At 35.3% G+C, this 23847-nt stretch overlaps 1 protein-coding gene and 2 non-coding genes across 3 annotated transcripts in view; 2 read left to right on the top strand and 1 right to left on the bottom strand.

Annotated features, from left to right (window-relative positions):
* LOC111053617 (F-box/WD repeat-containing protein 7) overlaps positions 1 to 22905 on the bottom strand; it is a 40331-nt gene extending 17426 nt beyond the window's left edge. Inside the window, exons 1-8 of the mRNA XM_039430026.1 lie at positions 22650 to 22905; positions 20976 to 21599; positions 20464 to 20552; positions 18797 to 18917; positions 16827 to 16961; positions 14187 to 14546; positions 10534 to 10829; positions 2356 to 2581 (exon numbers count right to left, since the gene is read on the bottom strand). Coding sequence (XP_039285960.1) covers positions 2356 to 2581; positions 10534 to 10829; positions 14187 to 14546; positions 16827 to 16961; positions 18797 to 18917; positions 20464 to 20552; positions 20976 to 21566 — 1818 coding nt within the window. The 5' untranslated portion in view covers positions 21567 to 21599; positions 22650 to 22905. The remainder of the gene's footprint in view (positions 1 to 2355; positions 2582 to 10533; positions 10830 to 14186; positions 14547 to 16826; positions 16962 to 18796; positions 18918 to 20463; positions 20553 to 20975; positions 21600 to 22649) is intronic.
* Trnag-gcc lies at positions 8162 to 8231 on the top strand. The gene has a single exon. It is a non-coding gene; the product is annotated as a tRNA-Gly (tRNA).
* Positions 9558 to 9628, top strand: Trnag-gcc. Its single transcript has one exon. It is a non-coding gene; the product is annotated as a tRNA-Gly (tRNA).
* Positions 22906 to 23847: the final 942 nt, after the last annotated feature.

Raw genomic sequence — 23847 nt, 5'->3', positions numbered from 1 at the left:
CCCCGGTCGAACCACTCTTGCTTCCCGGTCGATCATCAATCGATCTGCTCGAGTGACGTTCAATTGCGGGGAAGAGCGAAAGTCTGTACGCACCTATAAGGTCTGCTCCGCAATCGAACGTCACTCGAGCAGATCGATTGATGATCGACCGGGGAGCAAGAGTGGAACGCGAGAAGAGCTAACATCTCCCGTAACGTTCATGATCGGAGCGATTGCGGAGCGTGCGTGGAGCGATTGCAGAGCGAGTGCGGAGCGTGTTAGAGGCGCGTATATCTGTACGCACCTATAAACTCTCACCCGGTCAAGATAGAAGTCAGTGATGATCAACAATAATGGACAGTAATAAAGTGTTGAAATACCAAGTGTTGAAGAACTTTACACAATGTTCTAAGGCTGGCCACTAACGGTACGACATGCATTATAAACATGCATGTCCTAACGTGTACATGCATGTTTATCATGCACACACACATATATGTTTTCATCATGCATGTTTTTCACCAGCGAGAAGCTTCTAATACAAGTAGTTCTGTGAACAGTAGACCTCGCGCAGGTATAAAACACAGCCTCCTCTGTCCATACTGTACATCAGAGTAAGTTCTGTCCTTTGATGTATCGGCGAGATATCGGTGTGAAAACGACTAATGGCTGTTAGGGTTGGTGTATCAAAAATGCTAACATCAAAAGCTAATCTGCTTCAAGACATACTGGCAACAGGTCAGCCCGAGTTGAAAGCAGAGAAAGGTCGAGAGAAAATACTATGTTACTTTCAGTTATTAATTGCATGCGTCATCATATGCAACTAATTGTACACACAACAGCTGATTTTTTTACTTAGTTACATTTACAGTAACTATATTACCCACAGTATGGCCATTGGAATTTTTTCCCCGCCGCCGCCATGAAGATTCCAAATATTTGAATTTTACAATGGAGCCTATATGGGATTATAAGTAAAATCGCTTGCTTTTACTTATTAAAGTATATTTTTGTGATTATTAACTTCGATATAATTTCTTTCATGTTTTTTATATATTCCCAATATAGTTTTGGAACTAGAAATAGTAAATCGTAGATAATAGCGAGTAAAAATGAAAGGTAGGTAACGTAACCTGAAAGCTGAATTTCCAAAAAAATACCATAAAACTTTTGAAATGTGTCATGATATTGTTATAAATTTTGTTCCATTGACAAATAATAAAGTTCTCATATCTATTTCTAGAAGCATGATAGAAATCTCATCACAATAGATTCCATAACATTTGAATAGTTTGTTTTATTCAGCCAATAAGTCTGACAAAAATAGCACAACATTGAATATAAACTCTGGAAGAGCCAATTATTCTAGCCATAGTACTACTTGATGAATTTAATAAACATGTAAGAAATTGAAAAATAACACACATAACCATTATTGTTTATATTTAGTGATATTTCTAATCTTAACCACTGCTCGTGGTAATGCAACTCGAAAATCATATCAATAGCTATTGTACCAACATGTTATGGGTAGGGTACTCAGTACTGAAGAGAATCAATCAGAGAAGTCAAGATGTCTTTAATCAGCACTTAATCATGGTTAAATATTTCATAAAATGTTATATTCAATTGAGCCACAAAAATATTTTGAAATGGGATTATTTGAAGTTCGATCCAAATCGGACAATGGGCCCGTTCTGTGTACATAGAATGTGGTAAATTGTCCGATTCACAATTTACCAGGTAAAAAGTTCCGCGTCCCATGGGAAGAGTTTTGACAGATTCTGTACCAGAAACCAGTTCCAGTTCCAAGTTCCTGCCCCACATTCCAAGCGTGGTAAATTGTTCCAACGAGGTACAGTTCCAACTATCCGAGCTCTCATTGGTCGTACGGTCGATTAAATTTTGTAGTCTTCTTGATTCTCTGCGGCTGCGCATGCGCTGATAGCTTGTTTACCATTGCATAGCCATAGAATACATAACCAACAAAATTATGTTTGATAACCATTAGTTGAATGAATTTTTCTCTATAGAAAATTTGAGAGTAATGGAATGAAAGAAATGCACACTTTTCTAGACGGTAAGTTTGTAAAACAGCCTTTCTTCATTCACGCAGCTAGTGAACGACACATTTTGGTGTAAATCAAGTGCGCGCCAAAAGCTTGAACCAACGATTTTGAAATGGCGTTCCATGGGAACATTTTGCACTAGTCACGTGATGGAACAATTTACGATTGGAACTGGAACAATTTACTGTACACAATAACTGCGACTGTAACTTCGGTACAAACAAACAAACATACACAAAAGCCGATCGAGTCGAAACTAAGACCTCAGCTTCGCTTCGGCCAATAAGAAAATACAGTAGCCACCAACCTGCAACGAGTAAACCCGATTGGTATGTCCACTGAGAGTGTGCAGACACTCCTCGCGTTCGGGGTTCCACACCTTGACCATGTAGTCGTAAGCCCCGCTGACAACTAGTCGACCGTCGTACTGCACACACCTCACAGCAGCCAGGTGGCCGACCAACACGTGCAGGCACTCGCCGTTCTCTATGTGCCACACGCGCAGTGTCGCGTCACGTGAGCCTGAAACCACCCTGCAACAACGGCAAACCATAACGTATTTAAACAAAATCATTACAAATTTACAGTGTCTTAGATGTTTGCCTGTTAGATATATTTATGTGTTCAAGGTTCTGTATAAATATCGGGGATCGAACTTCGCTCTGGAGTACAAAAGCATAAAAAAATTTATTACGAAAGAAGAAATTATAATAACATTCATAACATTCATACAGAAATGTTCTATCTAATAACAGTAAATTTAGATTAATTCCCAGAGGAATGCAAAAATTTCCCTCACGAAGGCCCAGTTGCACAAAAGCCGGTTGAATTTTAATCCTGATTAATTTCAAACCTCTTTTGCACGTAATCAATGCCTCAATTATAACTGGAGTGTACCCAAACGAATTAAAAATATCAAAAGTAATACCAGCATATAAGAAAGGAAATCCATCTGACCCTCTCAACTACAGACCTTTGGCCATCCAACCTGCCCTATCTAAAATATTTGAAAAGTGTGTACTAGTTCAGTTAATTGATTATTTTGAAACTAATGGTATACTTGACAAAGAACAACATGGCTATAGAAAAAACAGGTCAACCATTACTGCTTTGATAGAGTTCATAGAAAACATTTTAGAAAACTTAGATGAGGGATTAAATACTGTAGGAGCATTCCTGGATCTAACCAAAGCATTTGACAGTGTGAATCATAAATTATTATTAAATAAACTTCAAAATTACGGAATTAGAGGTAAAGAGCTTAGCTGGATCAAGTCATATCTAGAAGGACGGCAACAGTATGTAAATATAAAGTATACAAGCAAGGATCGGTGTTAGGTCCATTTTTGTTTCTGTGCTACTTAGGGGGGTTGCCTAAATATATGTGCGATTTAGTTGAGAATAGTAAATTATGCTTATACGCTGACGAAATAAGTCTGTGCGTGTGCATTGCTGAAAAGGACTGGAACACAACAGAAATTAAATGTAACAATTCTATATTATTAACTAAAAAGTACCTAAATCACAGACATCTAATACTTAATGATAACAAAACAAAGTTCCTCCATTTTACTTGTAGAAATTCAGAGGTAAAACAACTTAATTCCGTAGATAATAAGAAAGAAATTAAATTTTTAGGTCTATATCTTGAAAACACACTTAGTTGGTCCGTTCACATTCAAAAAATATGTAAAAAATTAAACTCAGGAATTTTCGCGCTGAGACGACTAGCAAAAATTTCCAACTTAGAAACGTTAAAAGCAGTGTACTTCGCAATGATCATATGGAATTGAAATATATGGAGGAACAAGCATCTCAAACTTAAATAAAATACTACTATTACAAAAAGAAGCAAAAAGAATAATTCTAAATCTTGATAAAGAGCAATCATGCAAGCCATTCTTCAGTAAGTTAAAGTTCATGACGGTGTACAGCCTGTACATTTATAGGACAATATTATATATAAAAACTAACGAATCTAGATTAAGTACTAATGTATGCAGATGATACTGTTCTGATAGTTGGACATAGAGATTTGAAAACAGCCCAGCAATTGATCCAACTGGATTATAACAGAATCCTAAGATGGTCCCACGACAGAAATCTAATTGTTAATAGAAAAAAAACTGTATTAATGCACTTCAAGTCTCCCCATCTGAGATGCAATGAATACCAACAGTATCAGTCATGACTGCCATTGCCTTTATTCAAATGCTTTTCTAACTTGCAAATGTCCGCCTCTAGATCTAGTGAATAGCACCCGTTATCTTGGTATTATAATTGATTGTAGCCTGAGATGGAATGCTCATATCGATCACACTGCAAAAAGACTTCAAGCGCTAAATGCAAAAATTTATTGTCTGCATAGAAACATCACTCCCGACTGCTTGTATCTAATTTATAAGTCACTGATGGAACCTATTGTTAGATATGGAATTGAAACATGGGGAAGTGCAGCAAATTATCTTTTAAAAAGAATAGAGCGAATCCAACTGAGAACATTAAACTGTATAACAACCAGAATCCCTGTCTTTAATATTGATCCAAACAACCTACAAAACATCTATATATTTTACCATACCCTATCACCCAGAAATTTTTACTTTTACAAACTTATAACACTTTTTAAATGTGATTTTCAGTATAGATTTCTTGCTCCTGCCGCACCTTACAACTTGAGATTTCCATTAATATTCCTAGTCCCCAGATTCAATAATGTATACGGCAAAAGATCCCTCCACTATGTTCTTCCTTACTTATTCAATAGACTTCCCCAAAATATTCGAGACTACACTAAAAAGGACATAATGATGTATCTTAATATTAATGCGAACACACTAAACTTATAATTTATTATATACTTAGATTATCTATAATATACATTATTATTATTGTGACTATTATTTGGCTACACAATTACCAGCGAGTTTTTATATTATTTCTAAGTTCTGGCTGGCTGAAATTCTATTTTTCTCATTGTTGACACTGCCGCCTGCCTCAGCGATGAAATGTTTTATCAAGATAGTGTGAAACAATCCTTCTTTCTATTTTTCTTCTTCTTTTTCATACTTTTCAGTTGATTTTTCTTATTCAACAAACTTTGTAAAGTTATTTTTTAGTTTATACTTTCTTGTTTTTATTACATTACATATTGTCTTTTTCTTTATTTATTTCGAACTTCGAATGTCATAAAAATTCCTAGTAAACTTACCTAATTATGTTCTTAATATTGTTTTTGTGATTGGGCACCCGCCGAAAAACCTACAGGTTTGGCAGGACCCTAAATTGTTTTTTTTGAAATTGTGAATAAAATTTGATTTGATTAAAATTTGATTTGAATTTGAATTCCCACGGCAAGTAGATATACATAATTACAACACAAGAAATAAAAATAATTTTACAATAAAGAAACACAATAAGGAAAAATATAACAAAGTCCAACGTACATGGGAATAAATTTATTGGTTGTCTCCCAGGTTGCATAAGACATGAACCTGATAGATCAAAATTTAGGATTGCTGAGAGCATATTTGATGGATTTAGCATGCTACAGTATAAACAAGTTACTGTAAAAAAATGAATTTTATACAGTCACTAATTTCTCTTTAGCTTTAAGTTAGTTTTTAGTTTTTGACTTTTTCATGTACATTTTCATGTATGTTTTGGAAAGAAATAAATGATTGATTGATTAACTTCACGTGAACCAAATCAGAGAAGACCATTTAAAAAAGATGGATCTACTGGAATTAATCAGGATTGAAAATAACCCGGCTTTTTTGCAACCGGCTCCAAGTACCTGATTGAATGATTACAAAAGTTCAACAGCTGAGTCATAATTTTGACACTGTCCCACACACATGTCGCTCACTCACTTCCATCACCAACAGACGAGGAAATAATTATTATCATCTGTTTTCCCAAGAATGAATAATAATTATCCTTCAATGTCCTTCAGCGAGTTTTCCGAGGGATGAGACCTAGTGCAATCGAATCTTTATATTATAAACCTACTATTTTCTGAATTTCGTGAGAATCGTTAGAGCCGTTTTCGAGATCCGGTGAAATACAAAGATCTAAACAGAAGTTGCTCGTTTAATAGTATAGGATTATGTTCTATATAATGTCTGGAAACTGTGGTCATGTGTTGCTCAGGGATGTTCCCAGCTATCAAACTATGAGAGTGATAGCTGATTTACTGAGACTTCCCAAATCGTATACCACCTGTTTCCAGAAATCGTTTGAATTTCTTGGGCCCAAGTTTTTTAATAACATCACAATTGAAATCAAGAGGGTTCATAATCAAATTGTTTTTAAAAAAGAATCCTTAAGCTGGGTTTATACCAAAGTTATAAACAAAATGTTACCTAATAACTTAATCCTTATGAATTCTATTAGATTGAACGGAACTTGACAAACACATATGTTCATCATTTGTATGATACGTTATGTTCAATCTTAAAGAATCTATAAAAATTGAGTTATTAACATTTTGTTAATAACTTTGGTGTAAACGCAGCTTTAGATGGCTGAGAGGTCTTTATGCCTGACCATTTAGAATCCTTATTCAATGTCATTTCTTAGTTTGAATGTAATTTTGGTGGCTTGCAATAAGCATTAGTGAGATGAGCTGTTATTGGAAAGTGTGCAAGGTGAGTGAATGTGAGAGTGAATTGGTTGCTAGTCATTCCTCAGTAAAGCTGATGATGCGTTGGTTAACTACGTGAAACCATGGTTCTGTTTTAAAGTTTTTAATAAATTTTTAGTGAAATTCGACAATATCTTTGTTTTCTTATTATGGTTGCTAGTCTTTTCTTTCTCTCTTCTTTTTCTTTCTCTCTTTTTTCTTTCTCCATTTATCCTATCCGTGAATTCAAAATAATTAATTCAAGTGATATTCATTCCTACTTGCAAACGTGTAGTATTTATATTCCAATTCACAAATGTCTTTCTAATAAAGCTTAGGCTACCAGTATTTATTTTATAAATATTTTGTATCTAACTGAGCAATGTTTTTTTTTTTTTTTTTTTTTTTTTTTATTCTGATTGTAAATATCGTGAGTTTGAATAAATAAAATTTGAATTTAAAGTTGTTTTAAGGTCTCTTCACATTACGCTACGCTGAAATACGTATTAGGAAGACGTAGCCTATCTCCAACATTAAAAGCTACTATACGCTTATGTAAACGGGACAGATACGTAGCTTGGATTTAACATTGGGAGATAGGACCTATTTCAGCGTAGCGTAGCTAAGTGTGAAGGGGCCTTAGGGAAGGATCTTATTTCATGAAGGGTCTATTTTGTTGCGGAGCTATAGTGAGGTCCACGTTATAATGACAGTATTTCATTAACATTGGTATTGCTATACTTGCCTATCATTCGACAAAGCAAATAGCGCTATCCTTTTCTAGCTCTGCGACGTTTCCCAACAGTGTAGAAAAATAATTCAATTTCAATTATGGAAATTGGTTATTTATCCATAAAAAATATTTTTAGATAAATAAAATATAATCGATTAGTTTTACAAGAATGAACAGTTAATATTACATCAGATATACGGGTATCAGCTATCCTCTATAGAAGGCTGTGACATGGCGGAGAATCAGCAATTCTGTTCTCCTATCTTTCTCCACTACTGCCATTAAAAACGTGAACCTCACTGTAGAAAAGGATAGCGCTATCTGTTTTATAGAATTATAAACAAGGATAGCAACACCAATGTCAATCAAATACTGCCATTATAACGTGGACTTCACTATAGTGGTGATATTTTTCGATTTGGATACTATCAAAAAAAGTTTATCAAAATTTCTCTCTGATTATTACTTTTTGAGATATGAGTGTCTCAAGTTAAAATATTTGAAACAAATCATTTCAAATTCGGTAAGAAATGCATGAAATATTGAGGATAAATTCTTCATGCTGATGGAATAAGAATTTTTTTTTCTAAAAAAAAATCAATTTTTGAGTAATTTATTAAAAAAAATAAGTCTTGAATCACTTTTATCAAAATGGAATTACAACGCTACATTTCTGAAATCATGGCTTCGCATCTTCTAGAATCTTAACATATTCTTAATAAATTAGAGTGAACATTTCCTTCACTTTTCATCAAAGCATCGATGGTTCAGTGTAGAATGCTCGCCTGCCACGCGGGCGGCCCGGGTTCGATTCCCGGTCGATGCAAACTTTTTTGATGTGAGAGTATTAGTTGCCAGTGAATTAAAAAATATGTAATTTTTTCTAATTTATAATTAATAAAGTTTTTTAAATTATAATTTTAGATTATGAAAAATTGTTGATACATTTTAGATTCGTCTAAAGCCGCGTCCACACTATGTCGATCGACTCTGTCGACCCGGTCGATCGATAAAGTCGCTCGACACCTTCGACAAATTGCCTCAGTACATGTGGACGAGTCGACCGACAACCATCATAAATTTCAAATAATCGAGTGTTTTATTTTAAATTAAATCGAGTTTTTATATAAAATGAGTGATGATGAAGATGCTGGAGCAGCGGCTTCTGCTGCAATTCTTATTGCCATCTTGGAAGTCAAAAGATCGTCGCCCGCGGAGATTTTGGGTACGGCCTAGCCTTGTTCGAGGCAGAAAAAATATAGTACGGAGGAATTATGGAAGATTTATTGCTGGATGTGGTTGACGAATTAAATCTAGAATATAGATGTGACTCGGGCTTTAAAAACTTTTTTAGAATGAATTTCCGATTTTGAAAATGATTGCGCCTAACGTAATTAAAAAGACACACCATTCAGAAAAGCAATTCCAGTAAACCATCGCCTTGCAGTAACACTGCACTTTTTGGCAACTGGCGATTCATACACTTTTTTTGAAAAAATTAGAAAATTTCTAATTTTCTTTTCCACCTCCACTTTTTCAATGCCAAATGACACCGCAATTTCCACCAAACCATCATGCAGTTGTTTCTGTTTTTATAGTCAACATCACTTGAATCCCATAAGTAAGAACGATCACGGTACATTTCAATAAATTCGACGTTTGGGTATCACTCCAATTCATTTTCAATAAAAATGTAAGCACTTGAACAACAGTATAGCACTATATGTTTTATAGAATTATAAACAAGGATAGCAACACCATGTCAATCAAATACTGCCATTATAACGTGGACTTCACTATAGTGGTGATATTTTTCGATTTGGATACTATCAAGTTATCAAAAAAAGTTTATCAAAATTTCTCTCTGATTATTACTTTTTGAGATATGAGCGTCTCAAGTTAAAATATTTGAAACAGATCATTTCAAATTCGGTAAGAAATGCATGAAATATCGAGGATAAATTCTTCATGCTGATGGAATAAAGATTTTTTTCTAAAAAAAATAAATTTTTGAGTAATTTATTTAAAAAAATAAGTCTTGAATCACTTTTATCAAAATGGAATAACAACGCCACATTTCTGAAATCATGGCTTCGCATCTTCTAGAATCTTAATAAATTAGAGTGAACATTTCCTTTCACTTTTCATCAAAGCATCGATGGTTCAGTGGTAGAATGCTCGCCTGCCACGCGGGCGGCCCGGGTTCGATTCCCGGTCGATGCAAACTTTTTTGATGTGGTAGAGTATTAGTTGCCAGTGAATTAAAAAATATGTAAATTTTTTCTAATTTATAATTAGTAATTTTTTTAAATTATAATTTTAGATTATGAAAAATTGTTGATTACATTTTAGATTCGTCTAACAGAAATAAAGGTGAGTTCAGAGAGAACTCAACTTTATTGAAGCTTTGACATTTTACTGAAACTCTATGGAACTGTGACAAAATTAAATATCGGGGACCGAGCTTCGCTCTGGAGTACAAAAGCATAAATAATTTATTACGAAAGAAATTATAATAATATTTATAGTTCATTCAAAAATGTTCTTTCTAATCACAGTGAATTGAGATTAATTCCCAGAGGAATGCAAAATTTTCCTCACAATGGCCCGGTTGCACAAAAGCCGGTTAAATTTTAATCCTGATTAATTTCACGTGAACCAAATCAGAGAAGACCATTTCGAAAAGATGGTTCTACTGGAATTAGTCAAGATTAAAAGTAACCCGGCTTTTTTGCAACCGGCACTAAGTACCTGATTGAATGATTACAAAAGTTCAACAGCTGAGTCATAATTTTGACACAGTCCCACACACATGAACTCGCTCACTCACTTCCATCATCAACGGACGACGAAATCAGCCGTTTTTCCAAGGATGAATGATAATTATCCTTTTAATGTCCTTCAGCGAGTTTTCCCAGGGATGAGACCTAGTGCAATCGAATCTTTATATTATAAACCTACTATGTTCTGAATTTCGTGAGAATCGTTAGAGCCGTTTTCGAGATCCGGTGAAATACAAACATATAAACATATAAACATCTAAACATCCAAACATCTAAACATATAAACAGAAATTGCTCGTTTAATAGTATAGGATACAAAAAGGTATGTGCACTTGATTGACTCACTTTTTGCCATGCAGATGCATACACCGAACGGTGCTGGTGTGTCCGTAGAGCGTGTGCAGACATTGTCCCGACTCGGCGTTCCACACTTTGAGGGTGCGATCGGTGCTGCCCGACACCACGACCGAGCCGGCCATCTGCGACGACCAGACGCCGCCCGTGTGCCCGACCAGCGTGCGCAGACACTTGCCCGTCAACGCAGACCACACCTTCAGCGTGTTGTCGTCCGACCCCGACACAATCCGGTTGCCGGAGAACTGCAGGCACGTGATCACGTGGTCGTCATGACCTTTCAACACCTGCAAGCCACAAATTAAATCACTGTTATCAAAGATGTTAACCAAATAAAATAAGTGAATTGAACACTTGTTTTGTAATCATCTTTGAGTTTCTCAAAGTATGTGAATTTCTTGAAACAAGAGACTCAGACTGGAAGTGAAAAAATATACTGAATCTATTTTTGAAACAACAAATATTAGTAATGAATTATGCTCTTTGTAGTTACCAAACAATTGTAATATTTTTTTCGACAACAATTACTGTTCTTGAAGTATATGTAATAATAGTTATTTGTATATCTAGCGTGAAAAGTACTGTTTTTTCACCCTGAGGGAAAAGTTTGAAGCCCGAGGCGAAGCCGAGGGCAACAATTTTCCTGATGGAGAAAAAACATTTTTCACTCGTGATATACACAACATTTTTCCTCCACCTACATTTTTATAAAAACTGCAAATAAAAATAATTTTTAAAAACGTACTTGACCAAACAATGTGTTACAACATAATCTAAAAAGTAAACAGAAACAGCTGGCTTGTAATCACAGTTCTCCGCCGACAGCGCCATGCGATATCTGCCGGCAAAAGTTGTAACAACAATGGCCGCCACAACTACAGCTATGATGAAGTTCCCGTTTCAAATTTGATTAGTTAATGAGGAATATTCGTTGGCTGGTATTTTGAATAACATGGAATAAAAGAAATTTATACATTTTTTTAGTATAGTGATATGTAGTTTGTAATAATTTTAGCATACAAACATGAATTTCATATATTGATCAAATGTCTGGTTGAGGTATTGAATTTAGTTGGTTTAATGACTACTCTATAAATGCTTCCTCATCTGAGCTTAGACCTTCTATCCTATTTCAAATGTACGTTTTTAAAATAGAGATGCTTCCCATGATATTTAATAATCATGCTGAACCTTCAAACCTGAATGCTTCAAATGGGAGGGAGTGCTTGTCTGTTGAAGTGACTAGTTTTCTTGGAGTGGAATTGCAAAAAAAATATGAAATGGGATAAACACTTGGAAAAACTTATAAAACAGCTCTATCATGCACTTTTTGCGCTGAGAACTGTGAGGACTGCATCCACTATAAAGACAGCTCAGAAGGTGTATCATGGATATCTTTTAGCCCTAATACGCTACAGCATCTTCTTTTGGGGGAATAGTAAAAATAACTTATATCCAATATTTAAGATGCAAAAGAAAGCTGTTCGTGTTTTGGAGGGCTTGCGGCCATCCAATTCATGTAGGCCCATTTTTGGAAAATACAGGTTTCTCACGGTCCCAGCATTGCACTTCCTTGAGACTGTAAATTTTGTCTTCAGAAATTCAGAGAGATTTGAAGGAAATGTAGTTTGCCATGGCTATAGCACAAGAGCAAAGAGTTCAGCTGTATATCAGTACCCCGCTCACAGACTGACACTTTTGGAAAAAGGACCATATTATTAGGGACCCAAGCTCTTCAATTGTCTACCTGAAAGAATAAAGTTATGTGGTAGTCATAGGCTTTTCTTGTCTTCAATTACTAATGTACTTGTGCACACTTTGAGTTGATACAGATGCATACACTTTGCATAGAAAAATGTTCATGACATGTTACATGCCACTTGAGCTCTGCTCAGATTTGTGGCTTCACGTAACAAATGACAATAATAATAATAATAATTTAAATGGAGTTTTCTTTTCAAGCTCTAGGGAGTTTTCCTGTATTTTCCTCCCGAGATCGAAAAAGTGTCACTTTTGTATTATGTTCCAGGGAGTAAAGTAAGCACTTTAGACAGGAGGTGGAGGAAAAGAATTTTGACTATTTGACTATATGTATTGTGTTTTCTTTTAAAACAATGCTATCAAAGATTTCTTCATCTACATACTTGTATAATCTGTATTCTGTTTTCTTTGTGACCCGTTCTCTTACAGGATTTCTCATTCGTATTTCTAATATTATTTGAACTCCCTACCAGAGCTCAAGCTTTGATCACAAAGGCTAGGGTGATCACACCACAATGCCGCGTCAACATGTTGGCCCAATGAAGGCCAATGTCGGCCAGCGCCAATGTGTGGATGGGAGGTTCGCTAACTCTGGCCTTTATTTACCTACGTTGAATCACCAGGCTGGGGCAAACTGGGGCAAGCTTACTGGGCCAGCGACTGGGTCAACATGTAGATGCGGCGTTAGGGTGTGATCACATTGAATGCGTTTTATGCACGTCAGATCATGCATGAGCCGAAAAAACAAAATTTGAAAAGTGCAGTTGAAACACATTGTTACTTGTCTGTAGCTGCTCACACTGAACGCAATCAGCAAGTGCAGTGATTGTTCTTATTGCTCTTTCCAGATTTTGTTTCTCATCTGCAAACTTGTTCATACATAACCAAGCTTGCACATAACGCATTCAATGTGATCACACCCAAAAACAAATGAATTGAGCACTGTTATCAAAGATGGTTTGGAATTGTCCCTTTAATAGTCAAGTATTTGAAGTATTTAATGACAGTATTTGAATAACATTGGTGTTGATATCCTTGTCTATCATTCAACAAAGCAGATAGCACTATCCTTTTCTACTCCCACAACGTTTTCTAACAATGTAGAAATATAATTGATATAATCAAAATGTTTAATATCAATTATGAAAATTTATTATTTAATCATTGAAAAAATTGATTATTTTAACAAGAATGAACAGTTAATATTACATCATCTATCTTCTATAGAAGACTGTGGCACGGTAGAGAATCGGCAACGCTGTTCTGCCATCTTTCTCATTATAACGTGGGCCTCATTATACAATGTATATCTGTCATATAAACTGCAATGGTTAGTGAAGCAGAAAGCAATTTCTAAATCAGGAAAACTTCTAAGTTTCAAAATGACAAGGCACTGACTCTTGCCAAAGTAGCATTGCAATATTCAAATATGTTTAGAATTGAGATTGAATATTTTGATTATTTCTACATTGTTATGAAATGATCTGGCAACGTTGCGGAGGTAGGAAAGGTGCTATCTGCTTTGTTGGATGATAGAGAAGGATAACAACACAAATGTAACAAGCCAGAGACAAATATTGTGAACACTTCAAGTCAAGATGAGACCATTAGTCTGTGCTTGTTGCTGTAACAGCTGTGGTGTGGGTGCGGTGGGTGAAGATACTCTTTTCTAAAAACATTAGTTCGTTTTTCTTGCTGTCACATTTATTTAAACTGAGAATTTTGTAGACAAGTGAGCGAGCCTAAACTTTAAAGAACGGCTAGTAGAGTCAGAAACGCGCGGACCAACTAATGACTCTGTCTGTATCTTTGGCAAGTAAAGTATAAATAATTATGAAGATGTTTTCAGATAATAAATTAGACATAAACTGATGTTGGTTTACCTTAGGCGGTCGTACCGGTCGCTGCCTCCAGTTCATCTCAATCGTGTGATGCCGCATGAAGGCGGCCTTCCACGGCGACCCGCTCGCTCTCCCCCCACCACCTCCTCCAGTCACCGATGACGTCACAGACGCCGCACTGATCACCGCCGCGTCACCGCCACCGCGTCTCCCCGTCACCGCCGACGCTGCCGCCGCCCTAGCCGCGCGTCTCGAGTCACCGCAGCCGCGATCGACGCCCGCCTCGCGACACTTCTCGCGCCACAACAGGTTGTCCTCGGCCAGGAACCGCCAACTGCGACAGGTTTGTGCCGCGCGAAGCAAGTCGCGCGGCTCCAGGTAGGATAACACGTACAGCGCCAGCTGTCAACAAAACATAATAATTAATATTGACTAGCAGGTAACTCGTGCTCCGCAAGGGTTTCAATAAAATTTTAAAAATATTTTTATTGAGATTATTTTCAATAAATTTCATTATTTTGTGATTGTGAAGGAAGATTTTTGTTCGGATTTGTTTTTTGAAATTAATTAATCTGATAAATTCAAAATTGTAGTAGATACATTTTTTTGGACTCAAAGTAGTGTGTGAATTAAGTTATCATTTACTTAACCTTTAGACTGTGTATTCCAAATTAAGGTTTAGAGCAGTTTGCGAACGGGCGAATGCCTGTTTTTTTTACCTAGATTGTATTTGTATATGAATAAATAAATAAATAACACCACCACCCAAATCCCAGGTAGGATAACCCCCCCCCCCAATGCGAAATCTAGGCTCTAATCCCCCTCCCTATAAATATTGGGACCAATGCACAACAAATGACGTCATTAGTCATGTTAAACACTTACAACCTTTTTTATGGATCCCCAAACATTTGAGGGGAGGGGGCAGTCAACGAACCTCGCCTAATGTGAGAACACCTGAAAATCCATGCCTTTGATATAAACAATTACATTCCTAAACGGATTTTTCATTATAAATTTGTGTTTTTGAATACAGTTTCAACAATTTTATACAGAGTGAAAAGTGTGGAAATATTTCTATTAATAATTTTACAATAGACGTGATTGGGGTGGGGGGGTCGCCGCCAACCTGTCTCCCCGACAACAAGGCTCCTCGCAATTTTGACCACAGACATCAGCCGATCCCCTGGCAAAAAATACCATTGCCGTCAACGAGTCTCCCCGCCAGCCAGCCTATACACTGCTGGATATGAGAGGTCTAGATGTCGTGATCGCATCCGACAACCAAGCTGCTCGCACGCTAACGACAACCAAACTCCTCGACAGCCGATCCCCTATTGGGCATTGAAACCAGCTTGAAGCGGGCGGGGCAGTAGTACAATCACAGACACTGTTTCACTCATTCTATGAATTTAATTATTAGAAGAAAAGCTTGTTTATGTTGTGACTTCAATCAATGCAAACATTAAATGAAATAAACTATTTCTCTTTCTAACTGACTTGGAAATGTTTATCTTATTGGATTGGCAAGCATTTTCAGAATGAGTGTTTGTATGACTCGCAAGTGATTCCTGTATTTATGTATATAATATAATGTAAGTACGCACAGGAGAGAACCTCTTTATGAAGTTTGAACTATTGGTTCTTGAAAAATGTGATATAACTCATCAAAAAGCAATGAATGACTGGGAAAACCAGGCGTGATTTGAGGGCTGTTCCGAAATCCATTGAGTAAGTGCATGAAATATATGTCAGTTTACTCGCCAAAACTCCGGCACTCAAACGTGAGCGTGTGAGGTGCTTGGTTGTCGTCACCGAACCCGACAAAATTTTGGCTGTCGGGTTCGGTGACGACAACCAAAAACCTCGCACGCTGGCGTCAACGAGTCTCACCGACAGCCAATTTCCTACTGTTTAAGAGGGGCCTGATTGTCGGGACAGTAGACGACAGCCGAGCTCCTCGCACACTCACGACAACCAAGATCCCCGTCAGCCGAGCTCCTCTCTCAAGAGCTCGGCTGACACCGTCAACTAATCCCCTTGAAAGTAGTTTAAAATGGAGCTCGGCTGTCGGGGAGCTTGGTTGGCGCAGTCCCGATTGGGGATCATACTTGAATAAAAAAATACCTCTCTTCTGTGACTTCAAAATTCTGGTTCGCAATTTTGAATTATTGTTATTTATTTATTTATTTTGAAGTAGTGTTAAATTATTATTCACGTTTTATTTATTATTGTTATTTTTATGATTGGCAAATAAATTATTTTTCATTTTTGAATGGAAGATATTTTTCAACGGAAAGTTGTCATGCAATTTATGGTTTCAATATGAAATTTCAAGAAAAATCCGCAAATCAATATCTCAGACCACTTCGCAGATATTAAAATTTGAAAATTTTTCATCGAGCGAAATTGTAATGAATATTGAACATTGAAAATCTGACCTACCAAATTTCACTGTTCAAAGTGTTGAAGATGGGAGGGAAAGTTAAAATATTAGACTGAAAAGTTAGACTCACACTTGAAACAAAAAAATTGAGTCAACATTATTTTCTTTTGTCCAATTTTTCATGATTTTATGGTGTTTTAAATTGGAATATCTTCGAAAAATTAGCGATATTGACGTGCGTTGTCATTATTTATTCTAATTATTTAAAAAAAGGTATAATAATATAAAAAACTGACCTCTTTGGGAAGTAACGAAATGAAATCTCTTTGGAACTGCGGCTCTATTAGCTGCATCATGTGCCTGACCTGGGTTGGCTCACAAAGCTCTATCAATCGATCTATGGCAAGCAGTCTTTCGGCATTCGACCACCTCTATAACAAAAAACCCACAAAATTCAAATAAAATCCTCACAATCCTAGAAGAAGTACATACAGATAACAAAATTGATACTTGGCATTTCCAATTCTGTGTTCCCGTGACAACTAGTGGAAACTTACTAGTGTCCCAGTGTGCAGTGTGCTTAAGCTGTATATAACACAGTCAATGAAAGAATTATATTTGTAAATTTTTCATCTAAAGGTACGTTTTCGTTTATGCGTAAATTTCCGCAGTCGACGACGGGAAGCATTGTTGGCATTCATATTGTCCAAATTTCAAGTGTAGTAAAACAGCTGATCAAATAACTTTTCATTATTTGTCTTTATTATTAAAGAATAATTAAACATTTCTAATAATATCAACATATTGACATTTAAAAGTATAAGCTCAACCTGCCCCATTAAAACATAATTGAACATAATATTTTAGGTTATGTAAACAAATTGAAATCAACCCAATCTGAGATTCTCTCCCTGTCGTGGTCGACGACGGCATTTACGCATAAACGAAAACCCAGCTCAAGTTATAATGTGTACATTGCAACATCATAATCAATCACATTTATTTACATAGCAGTGGTCTTTTCACAATGAATATTCAAAATTACACTGAAAAGCAAACTTTAAGCAACGACTTTAATATTAAAACACGGTTTCCTATGCTGGCGGCACAACATTCAAACACAGTTTCCAATGCTGGCAGCAGGTTTCAGTTTGTCAATTTTTCAGCACGTTAAGTTCTCAGTTTGTCAAATCAAATCAAATTTTATTGCCTTACAAAAATATTCACAAATGAATACAGATTAAAAAACGTAATATTTTAGAAGTATAATTTTTCAACATAATAATATACTAATTCGGCGAAACCAGCAAAACCACAGTTTGAGTGCCGGTGACGAGTACCAAAACAGAAAACGATACTATTACTTCCAATAGAAAAACTTTGATTCAACAAGGTAAGTTAAACTATAATATTATAACTATACAATTCAATCAAGGTGCTGAAAGTGGGGAAACACATATTTATACTGTATGTAAGTTTGATGGCAATACCAGAGAAAAAAATCAAATTGTGTTGTGAATTAGGTAAAAAAAAACATTTGTTGATTTAATCCAATCAATTATTTTCCTAGTAGGCCTACTTGATTTAGTGATGCTATCTAAAATTTAATTTTCGGGTAACAGGTTAATCAACTTATTTACTACATAGGGGAACTGTCTACGGCATACTATTAGGTCTGTCCTGGAAACACGGTAATTTGATGGCGATCTGAAATTGTAAGCTGGAAAGTATGGAGTGAAAGTATTTTTGGATCTACCTATTGATATAAAGTATTTAATTTTTTATATAGTTATCTCATTGTCAGAACCGGGAATTCTTCATAAAGTAAGTGACTGGGATATCGTCTTGGCCTTTGGAGAGCAGCTTTTAGTATGTGCCTCTGAATCACACCTATTTTATTGAAATGAGTGTCTAAGGCACCCCCCCAAACCCTTATACCATATTGAAATAAGGGTTTGGGGGGTGCCTTAGACACTCATTTCAATAAAATAGGTGTGATTCAGAACACATACAAAAGCTGCTCTCCAAAGGCCAAGACTATATCCCAGTCACTTACTTTATGAAGAATTACCGGTTCTGACAGTGAGACAACTCTATATAAAAAATTTAATACTTTATATCAATAGATCCAAAAATACTTTCACTCCATACTCCATGTCAAGTTTTTAGTAAGTCTAGGTTTCAGTACGTCAAAATTTAGAAGCGAATTGTCACATACTGACTATGACAAACTGATAGCCAATGTTTTTTGATCGCATGAACTAACCTGAAACTGTGCCAGCCAATTGGTGATCTCTTCTGGAGGATTATCCTTGGACGGTATCACACTGCGTGGAAGTCGCACCTTATCCAAGCAAGCGCCACTCTCCCCGGATTTCTTTTTCAAGCTGACAAATGACAAACATTAGTAATCAACAAATACTTTAGTTTGTAGATATAATAACACGAGGATCGTTCCAGGATTAAGTTACACTATTTTCTATAATCCTGTATATGGTAGGAAAAGGCTGAAATTTTCAGGAAATTTCTTCCAGGTTTAGTGGCAGTGCTGCAAAATTTCCATGCGGCTGCCATGATTAATTCGACAGTTAGGAGCAATCCAATATGAAGCTACCATTCACTTCTACCGCAAATGAAAAATACGAAGTGTTTTGGGAAAGAATGCTAAAAAAGAATGTCATTTTCGAAGTGTCATCCGTTTTTTAATGGGAAAGAAAAAGAATACTTTTGAAATTCACCGCAAGTTGTGTTGTGTGAAATGTTATTCTTCCTTCAACAAACGAAGTGAACGGGAAAGAATGCTGAAAAAGAAAATGACAAATTCGAAGTGTCATCCGTTTTTTAATGGGAAAGGAAAAGAATACTTTTTATTTATTTATTAGAACAGTCAAAAACACGATATTTGGAAAGAGAAACAGGCAATTGCCCAAAACTACTTCAATTCCTTGATTTTGGCACATAAATAGTCCAAAGTGAGGTTAAGTTTAAAATTTCTGTTTTCACCAAAGATTAACACTCAGAGAATACGTATTCGAGATATGACTGATGAATTTTGAATTTCGAAGGGTTGACAAGAGCCGGAAATAACACTAAACAATCCGAAAGTTTCAATAATATTGAAATAAACTTGAAAATTTTGAGCAGAAAAATTAAAACTACTATCACTGCAACTATCAGCTGATTTTTTTGAAATTCACCGCAAGTTATGTTGTGTGAAATGTTATTCTTCCTTCAACAAAGGATTGGAACGAGAAGCAATTGGCCTTGGCAAAATGTCGTCACCATACACACTAAACTACTCTGTGGTGAATTTCAGTGGCACTTTTATTCTTTCCCATTAAAAAATGGATTACACTACGAATTTTTCATTTGACGAGAAGTAGTTAGTAGCTTCATATTGGCTTGCTACTAACTGACGAATGATTCATGGCAGCAACTTGAAAATTTTACAGCACTGCCACTTAGCCAGGAGGAAAATTCCCTTGTCAGCCTTTTCCTACCATGTACAGGATTATTAAAATTAATGTATAACTCAATTCTGGAAAGATATTCGTAGAATATGTAGAACTTATATGGAATTAAGTAAAATACTGTATATAATACTAGAAAATTATATAAGACAATGATAACATTGAGTTGAGATAATAATATATACATTTGAATTGTTTTTCGAAGTAGACCAACTTTGTAATTCTATAGGGTGTTAGTGAAGTCACCTCTGCACCTGAAATTATAGAAAAAATCACTTGGTGCACAGTGACTTACCGAACATTCTGAAGATAAGAATATATCATAGAACAACTAAATAAATCATTACTTTTCATAGATCTAATTTGAGAAATTTGAATGATTTTTCAGATGAATAAGCTTAGCTCTTATTATTTCATTCCCAAATTGTTTCTAAATAGAAAATTTTTTACAAGTAAGTCTCACCTCATTAATAAACCAGTCTTATCTTCTGAGAAAAGTAGCTTTTTGCATGGCAGTCCATTTCGATTATCTTTTTCACTTTTTCTTTTCCTCTGTAAAGAAAATCAAATAGAAAGATATTAAATTTATGTTGAAGTGAAAAGAAATATTGTTCTTTTTATAGTTTGGAACTTTTATTTCTTAAAAAACAATAACTTCTTATAATTATTAAAAATTAATGAATTGATGTATATTTTTTCTGGCAATATAAGATGAGATTTTTTACGAAATATACTTTCAAAACCAACAGATAGGTAGCCTAAACCATTTTCAATAGTTTATATTTTAAGCTGTAATTCAGTATAACATGACTTCCATGTAATGACAGATTTTGTGAATGACTCAGGACACATGATTTCTTGAATATTGTACTAATTCTTTCCATAACAAATTTTTAAAAGACTGTTTTCACTACTACTTTATTTAAAACTAATTAAATTAGGTACCGTACATAAAAATGTTTTGTGTAGACTCACCCCATACGTCGCAAGGCATCCATTTTTCTTCGACTTTATACATTGTTCTCCATTTGCTCCACCACCTGTTTCCTCTTCCGTGTTCTTTTTCCCATCTCCATCTCCTGTTTCTTCCTCCGTTTTCTTTTTTTCATCTCCTCCAGTTTCTTCTCTTTCAACAGTATCCTCTTCACCCGACATCCGACAATCTTCCATTCCATCCACATCCGATGTCTGTTCCTCTTCTTCCTCATCCTTCTCTCTCTCCTCCTCCTCCTCCTCTTCCTGATCGTCGTCCTGATCATCTACATCACAATTTTCTCTTATTATCTGTTCTTCTGTTGTCGGGGAAGGTTCTAGGGGTTCCACTTTGTCTTCACTCTCCTCCACAATTTCGTTTTCTTCCAGCTCTTTATCGTCTTCTACCTTCACCTCCACTTCCGCCTCTTCTTCATCTCCTTCGCTTTCCGCTGCTCCGTCTACTCCCGAGCCACCCTCCTCACAGCCTTCTTCTTCTCCTCCTCCTCCTTCTCCTTCTTCTCCGCCGCCATTTTCAGTCTTCTCTCCCTCCCTGCATTCACTGTCCGGATTGGACGATGCTGTTGTTTCCATCGTTCAGCGTTGTAGTCGATCAAGACTCAACTTCTGAAAAAAACACCAATAATTATTAGAATTTAAAATCAAACATTTAAAAACGACCAGATCAGTCTCTAATTGGTTGCGAAGTGATCCCTAGTCCAGTGATTAGAGTGCTTGCGTAGCAGCCTAGGGATCCCGGATTCAAACCCCGCTCATCACTTAAAGTTTTAACCAAATCACTACCGTGTTATCGGATGGGCACGTTAAACTGTCAGTCCCCGCTGAATTATGACAGAAGTAAGGCCCGTTGACGACTTGAATTTTAAATGCAGACGAGGTGACACCCTTTCCGCAAGGGACTCCCCACCAAAAAAGCCATACGCATTTACTTTTACTGCATATACAATAAATAAAACTTCCCAAAAATTATGTTATTCTTTGGCAAGCGTGTGGAAGCAGGCTAAGAAGAGCCTAGAAGTTCCGGATTTCAGTACAATGGTTCATGTTCCTCTCCTATGTCTGGTCTAAGGTCCTACTAATGTTTTAGAAGACAGAAAACTAACCTACAAAATTATAAAAAGTTCAATGCTAGAAAACGTTGATGCCAAAAAAGTTGATGTTGCTTGTTTTGATATGTTAATGACAGTAGCCTTACACTGGAAAACCAATTTTCTATTATATAGGCTATGATTTTCATGTTATTTTAGGTAGACCGCAGCCTACTGTCAGCTGTTCCTCTTTTATTATATCTTCTACAATTTTAGGAAACAGCGAAACAGGCCCCAGATCATAATCTATTGTTTGACAATAGAATGAGTTCATGTCCTATGTTATCAACTTATAAATATACGTTCAATTGATGATGTAGTGGTAAAAATCTGACAATTTGCTAGTGTTAAAATAAAATAAACAAGACTGACTCCTATCATGAGATAAAATTACTCAAAAGCAACTCTACTTTAATTATGATTTAGTATTTAGGTTTGTTCTCATTTAAAATTGGATATACCTAAAATTGAAGAACAAATTCAAGAAATCTAGCTGATAATTAGACATCTAATATTGTAAAATAAATTCTAATACAAAAATAAGTAAGAATTTTAACCTATACAATACCTTTGCGAATATAGATATACGGGAAGGCCACCATGTCCAATCACGTTCTTCATTATGGTTAATTACTAGTCTTTGGACTAGAGCACGTGCAACAAAACTTTACCAAATAATTCTGCATGTTAGATTTAAATTATAAATAACATTAAACAAACATAAAGAGACTAAATACAAAACAAACAGACGAAAATTGCATATCCCGACAGCAGAATAACCTTTCCTACCATTATTCTACTAGATTGACAACTTTTTACTTTTGTTGTTTTTCTTCAACCACTTACTATCAGAAATATTTTTATTTTTCAATGATAATTACTATCCAAATATAAGATAATAAGGAATCGATTTTATTATTAAGTTGTAAAAAATACGAAACATGTATTTTTATCATCATGAAATTTGTTATAATTCTCAATATGAGCAGGGAGATAATACCTGAATAATTCACAATGATTGATGATGTTGATATTTCATTTTTTCTAAATTAAAAATATTTTATGTTATAGAACAGAAAAATTTAATAGAAAATCATTTGAATAAAAAATGATAATAAATCGCATCCAAGGCTACCAACTAGCACCGCGGAAGACCGCGGAATTCAAAATTATAAAACACAACAAAAATTTCCATGGCAGTACGGCATTAATTAATTATAAGGCATGCTTCTCTATTTCAAATTTAATAAAGAATATGAATGTAATGAAATGTAAGTAATAATAAAGAATATAAATGGTATTATGAATTTTTTTATTGATTAGGAAGTTATTCCTTTGCAAAGAAAATTATTATATTTCCGCCTCATAATTTTAATATTTAAGTTTGAGTTTTTTTTTAATTATTCAGATTAAAGTTCTGTTTTGTTTCAAGAGCTTCAAAATAATGTAGCTTATTATATATAATCACTACTTCCCAAAAATGTCTTTATAATCTTAATATTCAAATGTCTTATAATCTTTATTGATTCATATTCTGTACTAGGGTAGGTATATAGGCCTATATTGTGTACGATTTTCAATGCTCGTTAAATATTTTATACCCTCTTATATTGCCCATTGAAGAAATAGTAGCCTACTACCAAAATCAACAGGTGCTTTTATGGAAAACAACATACTATACAGTTAAACTTACTGTTTATATAAACAGTTGGGTACTATAGTGACTAAAATACAATAGTCCAGTAACTATATAGTATTATAGTTAC

Source organism: Nilaparvata lugens, chromosome 6 (genome assembly GCF_014356525.2).
Source record: "Nilaparvata lugens isolate BPH chromosome 6, ASM1435652v1, whole genome shotgun sequence".
NCBI classification, from domain to species: domain Eukaryota; kingdom Metazoa; phylum Arthropoda; class Insecta; order Hemiptera; family Delphacidae; genus Nilaparvata; species Nilaparvata lugens.
Note: the sequence above shows the minus strand (reverse complement) of the source record. Positions and strands in the feature narration are given on the sequence as shown.